Genomic DNA, 15,951 nt, shown 5'->3' with positions numbered 1-15,951 from the left:
ACAAAATATCTACCCCAACACTTCCTCAGTCCATGAGGTCATCAGATACCACCAGGGGCCGTATAATGAAAGTTGTGACAAATGGTGAAAAACTAACCATGAGTGAACAGAATGGTACTACTAGGACTACAACTGAGGGCACGCTAGCCTTGGGTACCTCAGCCATAGCATCAAGGGCAGAGATGCACTCGGCTGCGACTCAGGGTTCTAGACACTCAGAGACGACCACTAGCATGGACAGACATTCAGAGGATGTGTCACACCCAAGCCCTTCCTCTGAGCAGGACATCAGCTCTCCATCTTCCCTGGTGCCATCTTTACAAGTTACGTCCTTGACTTCTGCAGTGTCCCCCACACTGCCAGCCAGTAGTTCTTTTCCTTCTGACTCTGTCACCTCACCTCTCACGACTGGCCTGCCGAGGACCCACATCACATGGGGTACGAGCTCGGAAGGTGTGAACAGTTCACCCTCAGGTCTCAGTCAAACCTCAGTCAATGTATGGACCCCATCTGAAGCCTCCTCCACTACAGAGGCCATTCACCCTCCCGAAACCACAGCAGTGACCCACATGGGGACCCTCAGTACTGCATGGGAAGCCCACTCCTCAGCCCCAGCCGTCTCAGAGACAGCCACTGGCACAACTCCGATTGAGACCTCCCCCACTGGTGGGACCACAATGGCTGTCACACCAATGCCTGGCTCCTCTGGAACCACGGAGACTGAGACACAGCCAAAGTCCTCCCTGGCCCCGCAACCACAGGAAACCATCACATCCCAGCACACCACCTCAGCTACAGAGGAAATTACCGTCCCTTCCGAAGTGTCCACTGGTACTAGGTCTGAGGTCTCCAGGACAGTGTTCATCTCCCTGAGTGGAACCTCCATCCCTGTCCCTACTCGGGCCACAGTGTCACCAGGCATCCCCGTGGGAATCAACACCAGGCTCTCTACCTCACCAGTCATGGCAGAATCTTCACGTATAGCCAAGACCACTGAAACCATTCCCCCGGAAGCTATATCCCAGGGCATGCTAGCCTGGGGCACATTAGCGACAGCCTTGGAGCCTCATACGCTCTCGGCTGTGACTCAGGGTTCTCCACCTTCAGACGTGACCACTAGCATGGACAGGCGATCTGAGGGTGTGTCACTCCCAAGCCCTTCTTCTGAGCAGGACGTCAGCTCTCCATCTTCTTTGGTGCCTTTACATGCCATGACCTCGTCCTCTGCAGTGTCCTCCACTCTCCCAGCCAGTAGTCCTTTTCCTTCTGACTCTGTCACCTCACCTCTCACCGCTGGCCTGCCGAGGACCCACATCACATGGGGTACGAGCTCAGAAGGTGTAACTAGTTCACCCTCAGGTCTCAGTCAAACCTCAGTCGATGTATGGACCCCATCTGAAATCTCTACCACTACGGAAGCTATTCACCCTTCTGAAAACACAGCAGTGACCCACGTGGGGACCCTCAGTTCCACATGGGAATCCCGCTCCTCGGCCCCAGCTGGCTCAGAGATAGCCACAAGAATGTCTCCGATCAAGACCTCCTCCCTCGATGGGGATGCCACAGCTTCCACACCAACGCCTGGCCTCTCTGGAACCACGGAGCCTGAGACACAGTCACAGTCGTCCATGGCCCCGGAACCACAGGAAACTGGCACATTCCCCCATACTATCTCAGCCACAGAGGACATGAGCATCTCTTCCAAGGTCTCCACTGAGTCTAGTGCTGGGGCCTCCAGGACAGACGTCATGTTCTCTGGCAGGACATCCACCCCTGGCCCTGTTCAGCTCACAATGTCACCAGACATCCTCACAGAAATCAACACCAGGCTCTCTACCTCCCCTGTCAAGGCAGAATCTGAACCTATAACCATGGCCACTGAAACTGGTCCCCCAGGGACTACATCCCAAGGCACACTAGCCTGGGACACATCAGACACAGCATCGGGGGCACAGACACACTCAGCCGTGACTCAAGGTTCTCCACACTCAGAGATGACCACTAGCGGGGACAGGGTTTCTGAAGATGAGTCACCTGCCAGCCCTTCCTCTGAGCAGGACATCAGCTCTCCATCTTCCCCGCTGCCTTCTTTACAAGTTATGTCCTTGACTTCTGCAGTGTCCCCCACACTGCCAGCCAGTAGTCCTTTTCCTTCTGACTCTGTCACCTCACCTCTCACCACTGGCCTGCCGAGGACCCACATCACATGGGGTACGAGCTCGGAAGGTGTGAACAGTTCACCCTCAGGCCTGAGTCAGACCTCAGTGGAGATATGGGCCACGCCTGAAGCCTCTACCACTACAAATACAATGCCCCCTTCTGAAAACACAGCAGTGTCCCAGGTGGGGACCCTCGGTACCTCAAGGGAATCCCACTCCTCGGCCCCAGCTGGCTCAGAATCAGCCACAGGCACATCTCTAGTCAAGACCTCCTCCCTCGATGGGGACACCATGGTTTCCACTCCAATGCCTGACCTGTCTGCAACCACGGAGATAAAGGCACAGTCAATGTCGTCCCAGGCCCCAGAACCACGGGAAACTGGAACATCCCGCCATACCAGCTCAGCCCCAGAGAAAATCACCGTCCTTTCTGAGCTGTCCACTGGTAATAGTGCTGAGGCCTCTAGGACAGCTGTCATCTCCCCTAGCAGGACATCCATCCCTGGACCTGGTCGGCCAACGTTGTCACCAGACATCCCCACGGGTATCAACAACAGGCTCTCTATCTCACCTGTCATCGCAGAATCCTCACCCATATCCAACACCACCAAAACAGTTCCCCGACCGACTACATCCCAAGGCAGTATAGCCTGGGACTCATCAGCCACAGCTTCGTGGGCAGAGATGCACTCAGTTGTGACTCAGAGTTCTCCACACTCAGATGGGACTACCAGCGTGGACAGGGTTTCTGAGGATAGGTCACGCAGAAGCCCTTCCACTGAGCAGGACATCAGGTCTCCATCTTCCCCGGAGCCTTTCCACGCCATGACCTCGGCCTCTGCAGTGTCCCCCACATTACCAGCCACTAGCCCTTCTCCTCCTGCTTCTGTCACCTCACCTCTCACCCTCAGCCTCTTGAGGACATGGGGCATGAGCTCGGAAAGCATGACCAGTTCAAACTCAGGACCGAGCAGCATCTCAGTGGAGATCCAGGCCACATCTGAAGCCTCCTCCACTACAGAGGCCATTCACCCTCCCGAAACCACAGCAGTGACCCACATGGGGACCCTCAGTACTGCATGGGAAGCCCACTCCTCAGCCCCAGCCGTCTCAGAGACAGCCACTGGCACAACTCCGATTGAGACCTCCCCCACTGGTGGGACCACAATGGCTGTCACACCAATGCCTGGCTCCTCTGGAACCACGGAGACTGAGACACAGCCAAAGTCCTCCCTGGCCCCGCAACCACAGGAAACCATCACATCCCAGCACACCACCTCAGCTACAGAGGAAATTACCGTCCCTTCCGAAGTGTCCACTGGTACTAGGTCTGAGGTCTCCAGGACAGTGTTCATCTCCCTGAGTGGAACCTCCATCCCTGTCCCTACTCGGGCCACAGTGTCACCAGGCATCCCCATGGGAATCAACACCAGGCTCTCTACCTCACCAGTCATGGCAGAATCTTCACGTATAGCCAAGGCCACTGAAACCATTCCCCCGGAAGCTATATCCCAGGGCATGCTAGCCTGGGGCACATTAGCGACAGCCTTGGAGCCTCATACGCTCTCGGCTGTGACTCAGGGTTCTCCACCTTCAGACGTGACCACTAGCATGGACAGGCGATCTGAGGGTGTGTCACTCCCAAGCCCTTCTTCTGAGCAGGACGTCAGCTCTCCATCTTCTTTGGTGCCTTTACATGCCATGACCTCGTCCTCTGCAGTGTCCTCCACTCTCCCAGCCAGTAGTCCTTTTCCTTCTGACTCTGTCACCTCACCTCTCACCGCTGGCCTGCCGAGGACCCACATCACATGGGGTACGAGCTCAGAAGGTGTAACTAGTTCACCCTCAGGTCTCAGTCAAACCTCAGTCGATGTATGGACCCCATCTGAAATCTCTACCACTACGGAAGCTATTCACCCTTCTGAAAACACAGCAGTGACCCACGTGGGGACCCTCAGTTCCACATGGGAATCCCGCTCCTCGGCCCCAGCTGGCTCAGAGATAGCCACAAGAATGTCTCCGATCAAGACCTCCTCCCTCGATGGGGATGCCACAGCTTCCACACCAACGCCTGGCCTCTCTGGAACCACGGAGCCTGAGACACAGTCACAGTCGTCCATGGCCCCGGAACCACAGGAAACTGGCACATTCCCCCATACTATCTCAGCCACAGAGGACATGAGCATCTCTTCCAAGGTCTCCACTGAGTCTAGTGCTGGGGCCTCCAGGACAGACGTCATGTTCTCTGGCAGGACATCCACCCCTGGCCCTGTTCAGCTCACAATGTCACCAGACATCCTCACGGAAATCAACACCAGGCTCTCTACCTCCCCTGTCAAGGCAGAATCTGAACCTATAACCATGGCCACTGAAACTGGTCCCCCAGGGACTACATCCCAAGGCACACTAGCCTGGGACACATCAGACACAGCATCGGGGGCACAGACACACTCAGCCGTGACTCAAGGTTCTCCACACTCAGAGATGACCACTAGCGGGGACAGAGTTTCTGAAGATGAGTCACCTGCCAGCCCTTCCTCTGAGCAGGACATCAGCTCTCCATCTTCCCCGCTGCCTTCTTTACAAGTTATGTCCTTGACTTCTGCAGTGTCCCCCACACTGCCAGCCAGTAGTCCTTTTCCTTCTGACTCTGTCACCTCACCTCTCACCACTGGCCTGCCGAGGACCCACATCACATGGGGTACGAGCTCGGAAGGTGTGAACAGTTCACCCTCAGGCCTGAGTCAGACCTCAGTGGAGATATGGGCCACGCCTGAAGCCTCTACCACTACAAATACAATGCCCCCTTCTGAAAACACAGCAGTGTCCCAGGTGGGGACCCTCGGTACCTCAAGGGAATCCCACTCCTCGGCCCCAGCTGGCTCAGAATCAGCCACAGGCACATCTCTAGTTAAGACCTCCTCCCTCAATGGGGACACCATGGTTTCCACTCCAATGCCTGACCTGTCTGCAACCACGGAGATAAAGGCACAGTCAATGTCGTCCCAGGCCCCAGAACCACGGGAAACTGGAACATCCCGCCATACCAGCTCAGCCCCAGAGAAAATCACCGTCCTTTCTGAGCTGTCCACTGGTAATAGTGCTGAGGCCTCTAGGACAGCTGTCATCTCCCCTAGCAGGACATCCATCCCTGGACCTGGTCGGCCAACGTTGTCACCAGACATCCCCACGGGTATCAACAACAGGCTCTCTATCTCACCTGTCATCGCAGAATCCTCACCCATATCCAACACCACCAAAACAGTTCCCCGACCGACTACATCCCAAGGCAGTATAGCCTGGGACTCATCAGCCACAGCTTCGTGGGCAGAGATGCACTCAGTTGTGACTCAGAGTTCTCCACACTCAGATGGGACTACCAGCGTGGACAGGGTTTCTGAGGATAGGTCACGCAGAAGCCCTTCCACTGAGCAGGACATCAGGTCTCCATCTTCCCCGGAGCCTTTCCACGCCATGACCTCGGCCTCTGCAGTGTCCCCCACATTACCAGCCACTAGCCCTTCTCCTCCTGCTTCTGTCACCTCACCTCTCACCCTCAGCCTCTTGAGGACATGGGGCATGAGCTCAGAAAGCATGACCAGTACAAACTCAGGACCGAGCAGCATCTCAGTGGAGATCCAGGCCACATCTGAAGCCTCCTCCACTACAGAGGCCATTCACCCTCCCGAAACCACAGCAGTGACCCACATGGGGACCCTCAGTACTGCATGGGAAGCCCACTCCTCAGCCCCAGCCGTCTCAGAGACAGCCACTGGCACATCTCCGATTGAGACCTTCCCTACTGGTGGGACCACAATGGCTGTCACACCAATGCCTGGCTCCTCTGGAACCACGGAGACTGAGACACAGTCAAAGTCGTCCAACATTCCAGCACCATGGGAAACTGGCACATCCCCCTATACCAGCTCAGCCTCAGAGGACATCAGCATTGCTTCCGAGGTCTCCACTGGGACTAGTGCTGAGGCCTCCAGGACAGACATCATATTCCCCAGCAGGACATCCACCCCTGGCCTTGTTCAACTCATGATGTCACCAGACTTCCCCACAGAAATCAACACAAGGCTCTCTACCTCCCCTGTCATGGTGGAATCTGAACTTATAACCATGGCCACTGAAACTGTTTCCCCAGGGGCTATATCCCAGGATACAGTAGCTTGGGACACATCAGCCACAGCTTCGGGGGCACAGACACACTCAGCTGTGACTCAGGGTTCTCCACTCTCAAAGATGACTACTAGTGTGGACAGAGGTTCTGAAGATGAATCACCCACCAGCCTGTCCTCTGAGCAGGACATCAGCTCTCCATCTTCCCTGGTGCCTTCCCCTGCCATGACCTGGTCTTCTGCAGTGTCCTCCACACTGCCAACCATTAATCTTTCTCCTGCTCCTGTCACCTCACCTCTTGCCCCTGGCCTGCTGACCCACAGCATGTGGGGCATGAGTTCAGAAGGTGTGACCAGTTCATCTTCAGTTCTAACCAGCACAGTAGTGGATATCCAGACCACGTCTGAAGCCTCTACCACTACAGAGGCCAGTCGCCTTCCTGAAAACACAGCAGTGACCCACGTGGGGACCCTAACTTCTGCATGGGAATCATACTCCTTGGCCTCAGCTGGGTCAGAGACAGCCATAGGGACATCTCCAGTTGAGTCCTCCTCCTTTGATGTGGATGCCACAGCTTCCACAACAATGCCTGACCTGTTGGGAACCACAGAGACTGAGATACAGTCAATATCATCCCTGGCCCCAGAACCACGGGCAACCATCATGGCCCAGCACAGCAGCTCAACACCAGAGGAAATCACTGTCCCTTCCAAGGTGTCCACTGGTCCTAATGCTGACACGCCCAGGATACCCATCATGTCCGCAAGCAAAACGTCCATCCCTGGCCTTGTTCAGCCCACGATGTCACCACACTTCTCTACAGGAATCACCACCAGGCTCTCTACCTCATCCATCATGGCAGAATCTGCACCTATAAACTTGGCCACTGAAACTGTTCCCCTGGGGGCTACATCCCAGGGCACAGTAGCCTGGGACACTTCAGCCACAGCATTAGGGGCACAGACACACTCGGCTGTGACTCAGGGTTCTCCACATTCAGTGGTGACCTCTAGTGTGGACAGAGGTTCTGAGGGTGAGTCACGAGTAAGCCCTTCCTCTGAGAGAGACATCAGCTCTCCATCTTCCCTAGTGTCTTTACCTGCCATGACCTCATCCTCTGGAGTGTCCCCCACGCTGCCACCTAGGAGTTTTTCTCCTGTTCCTGTCACCTCACCTCTCACCCCTGGCCTGCTAAAGATCCCCAGCACATGGAGCACAAGCTCGGAAGGTGTGATCAGTTCACCTTCAGGTCTGAGTCAGACCTCAGTGGAGATATGGGCCACGCCTGAAGCCTCTACCACTACAAGGTCTATCCACCTTCCCGAAAACACAGCAGTAACCCATGTGGGGACCCTCAGTTATGCACTGGAATTGCATTCCTCAGCCCCAGCTGGCTCAGAGCCAGGCACAGGGACGTCTCCAATTGAGACCTCCTCCCTCCCTGGGGATGCCAAAGCTTCCACACCAATGCCTGGCCTCTCTGGGACCACAGAGACTGAGACACAGTCATTGTCACCCCTGGCCCCAGAAACATGGGAAACGGTCATGTCCTGGCATACTAGTTCAGCTCCAGAGGCTATCAGCATCCTCTCTGAGGTGTCCACTGGGACTACCACTGAGGCATTCAAGACAGATGTCATTTCTTCTAGCAGGACATCCATCCCTTTCCCTGTTCAGACAACAATGTCACCAGACATCCCCACGGAAGTCAACACCAGGCTCTCTACCTCCCCTGTCATGGCGGAATCTGAACCTATAACCATGGCCACTGAAACCGTTCCCCCAGGGGCTACATCCCAGGACACAGTAGCCTGGGACACAACAGCCACAACATTAGGGGCACCGACACACTTGGCTGTGACTCAGAGTTTTCCACATTCAGTGGTGACCTCTAGTGTGGACAGAGATTATGAGGGTGAGTCACCCACCAGCCATTCCTCTGAGCAGGACATCAGCTCTCCATCTTCCCTGATGCCTTTACATGCTATGACCTCAGCCTCTGCAGTGTCCCCCACACTGCCAGCCAGTAGGCCTTCTCCTCTTGCTCCTGTCACCTCACCACCTCTCACCACTGGCCTGCCAACAATCCACAGCACGTGGGGCACGAGCACAGAAGGTGTGATCAGTTCACCCTCAGTTCTGACCAGCACGTTAGTGGACACTTGGGCCACATCTGAAGCCTCTACCCCTACAGAGGCCATTCACCCTCCTGAATACACAGCAGTCACCCATGCGGCAACCCTCCGTTCTGCCCAGGAATCCCACTCCTCATCCCCAGCCTCATCAGAACCAGCCACAGGAACATCTCCAATCGAGACCTCCTCCATCAGTCAGGACACCACGGCTTCCACACCAATGCCTGGTCTCTTGGGAACCACAGAGAAGGAAACAGTGTCATCGTCATCCCTGGCCCCGGAACTGTGGGAATTGGACTCCTTTCGGCACACCAGCTCAGCCACAGAGGAAATCACCGTCCCCCCTGAGGTGTCCACAGGTTCTAGTGCTGAGGCCTCCAGGACAGACGTCATCTCCCACAGCAGGACATCCATCCCTGTCCCTTCTCAGCCCACAATGTCCCCTGACATCCCCATGGGAATCAACACCAGGCTCTCTACCTCCCTCATTGAGGCAGAATCTGCACATATAATCATGGCCACCAGAACAGTTCCCCCAGGAGCTACCTCCCAGGGCACACTAGCCTGGTCCACATCAGCCTCAGCCAGGCGGTCTCATATACACTCAGCAATAACTCAGGGTTCTCCACGCTCAGAGGTGACCACTAGCATGGAAAGAGTTTCTGAGAATGAGTCACACACAAGCCCTTCCTCTGAGCAAGACATCAATTCTCCATCTTCCCTGGTGCCTTTTCATGCCATGACCTCAACTTCTGCAGTGCCCCCCACGCTGCCAGCCACTGGTCCTTCTCTGGTTCCTGTCACCTCACCTCTCACCCCTGGCCTGATGAGGACCCCCAGCACGTGGGGCATGAGCTCAGAAGGGGTGACCAGTTCACCCTCAGGTCTGACCAGCATCTCAGTGGTGGAGACTCGCGCCACGTCTGAATACTCTACTGCTACAGAGGCCATTTCCCATGCCGAAAACACAGCGATGACTCACACGGGATCCCTCAGTTCCACATGGGAATCCCACTCCTCAGCCCCAAATGGCTCAGAGCCAGCCACAGGGATGTCTCCAGTCGAGACCTCCTCCCTCAGTGGGGACACCCTGGCTTCCACACAAATGCCTGGCCTCTCTGAAACCACGGAGACTGAGATACAGTCAGCGTCGTCCCTGGAACCACGGGAAACCAGCACATCCTGGCACATCAGCTCAGCCACAGAGGAAATCACCGTCCCTCCTGAGGTGTCCACTGGTACTAGTCCTGAGGCCACCAGGACAGCCATCATGTCCCCCAGCAGGACATCCATCCCTGGCCCTGGTCAGGCCACAGTGTCACCAGACATCCCCACAGAAATCAAAACCAGGCTCTCTACCTCCCCTGTCAAGGCAGAATCTGAACCTATAACAATGACCACTGAAACTGTCCCCCTGGGTGCTACACCCCAGGGCACACTAGCCTGGGACACATCAGCCACAGCATCGGGGGCACAGACACACTTGGTTGTGACTCAGGGTTCTCCACGCTCAGAGATGACCGCTAGCGTGGACACAGGTTCTGAGGATGCGTCACCCACCAGCCCTTCCTCTGAGCAAGACATCAGCTCTCCATCTTCCTTGATGCCTTTACCTGCCATGTCCTCGATTTCTGCAGTGTCTCCCACACTGCCAGCCACTAGCCCTTCTCCACCTGATCATGTCACCTCATCTCTCACCCCTGACCTGCTGACGATCCCCGGTACATGGGACATGAGCTTGGAAGGTGTGACCAGTTCACCCTCAGGTCTAAGCAGCACATTAGTGGACATCCGGACCTCATCTGAAGCCTCTTCCACTATAGAGGCCATTTACCTTCCTGAAAACACAGCAGTGACCCACGTGGGGACCCTCAGTTCTTTAGGGGATTCCCACTCCTCTGCCCCAGCTGGCTCAGAGACAGCCACAGGCACGTCTCCAGTTGAGACTTCTTCCCTCCATGGGGATGCCACAGCCTCCATGCCGATGCCTGGCTTCTCTGGAACCACACAGACTGTGACATTGTCAATGTCATCTCTGGCCCTGGAACCATGGGAAAGTGGCATGTATCCCCACACCAGCTCAGCTCCGGAGGAAAGCACTGTCCCTTCCAAGGTGTCCACTGGTATTAGTCCTGAGGCCTCCAGGACAGCCGTCATCTCCCCTAAGGGAACATCCATCCCTGTCCCTATTTGGCCCACAGTTTCAAAAGACTTCACCTCGAGAATCAACACCAAGCTCTCTACCTCCCCCATCATGGCAGAAGCTGCACCTAAAACCATGGCGACTGAAACTGTTCCCCTGGAGGCTACATCCCAGGGCACATTTCCTTGGAACACATCAGCCACAGCCTCAGGGGCTCATATGCACTCGGGTATGACTCAGGATTCTACAGGAGCAGAGATGACCACTAGTGCGGACAGAGGTTCTGAGGATGAGTCACGTACCAGCCCATCCTCTGAGCAGGACATCAGCTCTCCATTTCCCCTGGTGCCTTCCCACGCCATGACCTCAGCTTCTTCAGTGTCCAACACACTGCCAGCCAGTAGTCCTTTTCCTTCTGACTCTGTCACCTTACCTGTCACCACTGGCCTGCTGAGGTCCCACAGCACATGGGGTATGAGCTCAGAAAGTGTGACCAGTTCACCTTCAGGTCTGAGTCAGACCTCAGTGGAAATACAGGACACGTCTGAAGCCTCTACCACTGCCAAGTCCATTCACCCTCCTGAAAACACAGCAGTGACCCACGTGGGGACCCTCAGTACTGCATGGGAAGTCCACTCCTCAGCCCCAGCTGGCTCAACAACAGCCCCACGCATGTCTCCAATTGAGATCTTCTCCGTTGATGGAGACACCATGGCTCCCACACCAATGCCTGGCCTCTCTGGAACCATGGAGACTGACACACAGTCAACGTCGCCTCTCGCCCTGGAAATGAGGGAAACCATCATGTCCCAGCCCACCAGCTCAGCCCCAGAGGACATAAGCATCCCTTCTGAGGTCTTCACTAGGACCAGTGCTGAGGCCTCCAGGACAGACATCATGTCCCCCAGCAGGACATCTGTGCCTGGCCCTGTTCTGTCCACAATGTCACCAGACATCCCTATGGAATTCAACACTGGGCTTTCTACCTCTTCCCCTAGTGTTGATATTGGAAAAGTCACCATCATCACCAAGAAAGGTACTCTATGGCTGTATCATAGGATACCCTTACCTTGGACACATTAACTACAGTTGGTGGCTGAGTGACTCACATTTTAGTGGGTGAGAGAGGATCCATAGCACGCAGATTGTTGCAAGGATACATTAAGCAAGAGTTTCTTTTCTTTTCTTTTCTTTTCTTTTCTTTTCTTTTCTTTTCTTTTCTTTTTTCTTTTCTTTTCTTTTCTCTCTTTTCTTTCCTTTTCTTTCTTTCTTTCTTTCTTCCTTTCTTTCTTTCTTTCTTTCTTTCTTTCTTTCTTTCTTTCTTATAAACCCTGCTTTTGCTTTTTTGGTAGTGTTCCATGCTTCACCCTTCCTTTCTTTAGATTCTTTCACAATAACTGATATTAGAAAATTATTTCCTATTCCTCTCACCTCACCTCACATTTCTAGCTCTGACAGAGTTTTATTAGTCATAGTCGTGGGATCTTTAATCATTTTATCTCCATTATGGAAGAGCACCTCCTTTGAAACAATGGCCACCCTTGACATTACTGTAAATTAAAAGAATATAAGTTTCTTTTCACAACTATAGTTGTAATTAACGTGTAGACTAGCTTTTCTGCAATGTGGCACCTTTCTCTGTCCTAACGAGCCTTGCAGAACCTCTTATCCAATGGGCATTATCTGTTCCATGGAGGAGACTAATATTTCCACTCCAATACTGATCTTTGGCCCCAGAACGTTGAGGCAGGGCCACTTTCCCATCTCTCTCCTGGACTGCAGGAGACATTCATAGCCCTAGACTCTAGTTTATAGTCACCTTTAAACACACCTTTATCTCCTCTGTCCACTAATGTTTTTCTGTTTTGTTTTATTTTGGAGACAGAGAGGGAGAGAGAGAAAGAGAGAGTATGGACAAGATCAGGGGCTAGGGGCAGAGGAAGAGAGAGAGAATCTCAAGAAGACTCCACCCTTGTCACAGAGCCTGACATGGGGCTCGATCCCACAGCCCTGGGATCGTGACCTGGGCTGAAATCACAAGTCAGACACTCAACTGACTGACCCACCCAGGTGCCCCTCTCCACTCATACTTTCAAGGGTTCCAAGCCTGAAGTCACTGGGAAAATATGAGTTTTGGACCAGCCTTCATCTTGGCAGTGTGATGGAATTCAGGTGGATCTCTCTCTCTTACGCATCTCTCTCTTTCGCAGGGCCTGCCAGTGTAACCTCCTTCCCAGAACCCAAGCTTTCTGTGTCTGTATCAGAAAGGACTCATCACCTGAACACAGTAATGCTGTCTTCAGCTGAGACCCTTTCAGCTGACACAGTGGCACCTTCTCTGTCAGCAGCTACATCTGGAGTCCCAGGTGCCAGCTCAGCCGCCTTCTCAGCCAGTCCATTATTTTGGACGCAACCAGGCCCTAGAGATGCTCTGTCCACTGTGGCAGACAGTCTACCTTCATCAGTTTCAACGCCTTTCCCCTCTTCGGCCTCCACTACCACAGATGTTTCAACCAGCCCAGTCCCCCAGGGGAGCACTTCCTCAACAGCTACCCCGCACACGGTGGCCACCAACACTGGGACAGAGGGCAGCACTGCTGAAGGACCCTTGGTTGTGGCCAGTACTTTGGAGACATGGACCAAGCCAGTCAGGACATCTTTATCATCCAGTGTGGATACCAGAATGACAGAGCAGATTCACTTAGGAACAGAGACGAGGGCTTCTCAACTTCCTCCACACTCAACACAGCTGACAAGTAAGGACCCACTGATCCCGTACTCCCATTATTAGGGTCTCATAGGAAATGACTCTTTTCCTGAGAGGTATAAAGGAGTTATTTAGGAGTTTATTACTGCACAGAAATTCTTTCAGCAAACATTTGTTGATCTATCCTCAGTTCTAGGCACTGGAGAAGCAAATATAAATAAGCAAGTCATTGGATGACTACAGTACCATGATAGATGTTTTAACATTACTATGATTATGACAACGATAATGCTAATAACAATAGATTTTTATTTCTTTAATGCTTATTTATTTTTGAGAGAGAGACACACACACAAACAGGGGCAAGCAGGGGAGAGGCAGAGAGAGGGGGAGACACAGAATCTGAAACAGGCTCCAGGCTCTAAGCCGTCAGCACAGAGCCCAACGCAGGGCTTGAACCCACAAACTGTGAGATCATGACTTGAGCCGAAGTCAGACACTCAACCAACTGAGCCACCCAGGCACTCCAGTAATAATAGATTTTCCTAGGGCACTTATTCTATGTCAAGGCACTGTTTTATTAAGTTACATAATCCTCAGGCGCCTGGGTGGGTTCAGTCGGTTAAGCATCCGACTTTGGCTCAGGTCATGATCTCGCAGTTCGTGGGTTCCAGCCCACGTCAGGCTCTGTGCTGACAGCTCAGAGCCTGGAGCTTGCTTTAGATTCTGTGTCTCCTTTTCTTTCTGCCTCTCTCTCTCTCTCTCTCTCAAATAAATATAAACATTAAAAAAAATTTAAGTTATTTAATCCTCATTCCAACACACCTTTTTTAAAGAAAAGATGATTATAAGCTCATTTTACAGATGAGTAAACCAAGGCACAGAAGGTTAAGTGATTTGCTCAAGATCACAAAGCTAATAAGTAGTAAGAACTCAGACTATATGGCACTAGGAATCTATGCTTTTAATTATTAGTCTGTGCAGCAGTGGTCAGGAGGGAGGAGAAAAAGAAAGAGATTCTGGCATCACAGAAGCTATAGGAGGGGAGAGTTTTAGGAAGGAAAATTGTCAGTCCCATCAGATGCTTGATAGTCAAGTTGAAATGAGGTGAGTCCTTTGACAATGTGTGGGCCCTCAGGGACTCTAATGAAGGGAGTATGAACGAGTTGAATAGAACTAGCAAAACAGCTAAATTACACATAGATATAGGCTCAATATCCCCCTTTGAAATGATTATGTTTTTATATTAAGGACAGAGTCAAACACAAGGGAAAAGTGAAGAAATTGATGAGCAAATAAAAGATGATGGAACAAAGTATGTATGGGATGTGGGAAGGACTTGGGGCCTAGGAAGAGGTACACCCCCTCCAAGAGATCTGAAGATGAGGAAAGGAACCTCTTGGGGATTCCATTCCTCTGAAAAGTTGAATTTGGCCCCAACTTTTGTTTGGGAGACAGGTGCGCTAACCACTTTAGCACCTGCTTTGATGGACAACATCTATAGGAGGATGACTTGGTTACCTCTCAATTCACAATAAAATTGATTGGTACATTGACAAGTATTGATCCGGGTCTTAAAACATGGCTCAGTAGTTGAGTCATGGGTGTTCAGGAAGCAAGGGATAAGCAGGATGGTAAGAAGGTAGAAGGGTGGTTGGAGGACTAGAAGGATCAAAGGAAGAATGGAAAAATGGATAAATGAAAGAAGGAAGGATGGATGGGTACATATAGCAATGGTACAAGGAAAGATGGACAAATCTATGGGTGGATGAATGGGCGAATGGACAGGGCTGGTCACTCGTGGCATATAGCCCTGGCTCAAGTCCTGGACTTGAGAAGAATTGAGTTGTATAGTCAATGAAGTGGATTCATTTGAACAGTGCTCTCTCTCTGGATGAGATGAATTAACCCAGGTTTCTTCTCCACCCTCACCCACAGGGACTGATGGCGTCGTGGAGCGTATTACAAAGATACCCAATGAAGCAGCCCATGGAGGTGTCACAGGACCAGTCCATGTACATGTGGCACCCACATCATCTGCCAGTCCTACAGGTAGGTTCACCTTTGCTTACTTCCCTGTAATCCCACTTGTGACTTTATTTCCTCTTCCAGAGAGATGAAATGTTTCTTAGGAGAAAGAATAATGTGGGGTGGTCATGGGCTTCCCTGTCTTAGCTGGATCTTTGTCTAATTGTTACCAGGTGGATGTTACCACTTTTCTTTTCCTCATAACATGCATAGTGAGTTTAGTTCAAGGGTGGATATGCCAATCCCCCAAATATGACCCAGTGTAACTTAATTCTGAAAATGCGTATTGATCACTCTCTCTGTGTTAGAGACTGTGCTATAAGCTGAGGATGTGCAGATGAGAATCCTTGGGCACGGTATCCTCAGAGCTCTCAGACCCGCGGGGAAACAACAAAGGAACAAAATTCCTGTGATGCAAATGTAAATGTATGCAATGAAGATGTATTTGAACTATAGAAGGAAGGCTTCATGGGGGGGATAATATTTGAACTGGGTTTGAAGGGATGACTAGGGATTTACCAGAAAGACAAAGGGAGTTGATGAAGACATTCTGGATAGAGGGAACAGCCAGCCACATGCAAAAGCACAGAGAGGGGTAAAACTGGAAATATCTTGGAGGAACAAATAATTCACCTTTGCTAAAGTGTGAGGTAG

General features: G+C 52.4%; 1 protein-coding gene across 2 annotated transcripts in view; it reads left to right on the top strand.

The window, feature by feature from the left end:
• Positions 1–15,951, top strand: part of LOC123607344 (mucin-16-like) — a 98,015-nt gene that overhangs the window by 13,642 nt on the left and 68,422 nt on the right. For both annotated transcript variants that reach the window (XM_045496495.1, XM_045496496.1), the window contains exons 4-5: positions 12,773–13,318; positions 15,208–15,321. In XM_045496495.1, coding sequence (XP_045352451.1) covers positions 12,773–13,318; positions 15,208–15,321 — 660 coding nt within the window. The remainder of the gene's footprint in view (positions 1–12,772; positions 13,319–15,207; positions 15,322–15,951) is intronic.

Source organism: Leopardus geoffroyi, chromosome A2 (assembly GCF_018350155.1).
Source record: "Leopardus geoffroyi isolate Oge1 chromosome A2, O.geoffroyi_Oge1_pat1.0, whole genome shotgun sequence".
Classification (NCBI taxonomy): Eukaryota; Metazoa; Chordata; class Mammalia; order Carnivora; family Felidae; genus Leopardus; species Leopardus geoffroyi.
Note: the sequence above shows the minus strand (reverse complement) of the source record. Positions and strands in the feature narration are given on the sequence as shown.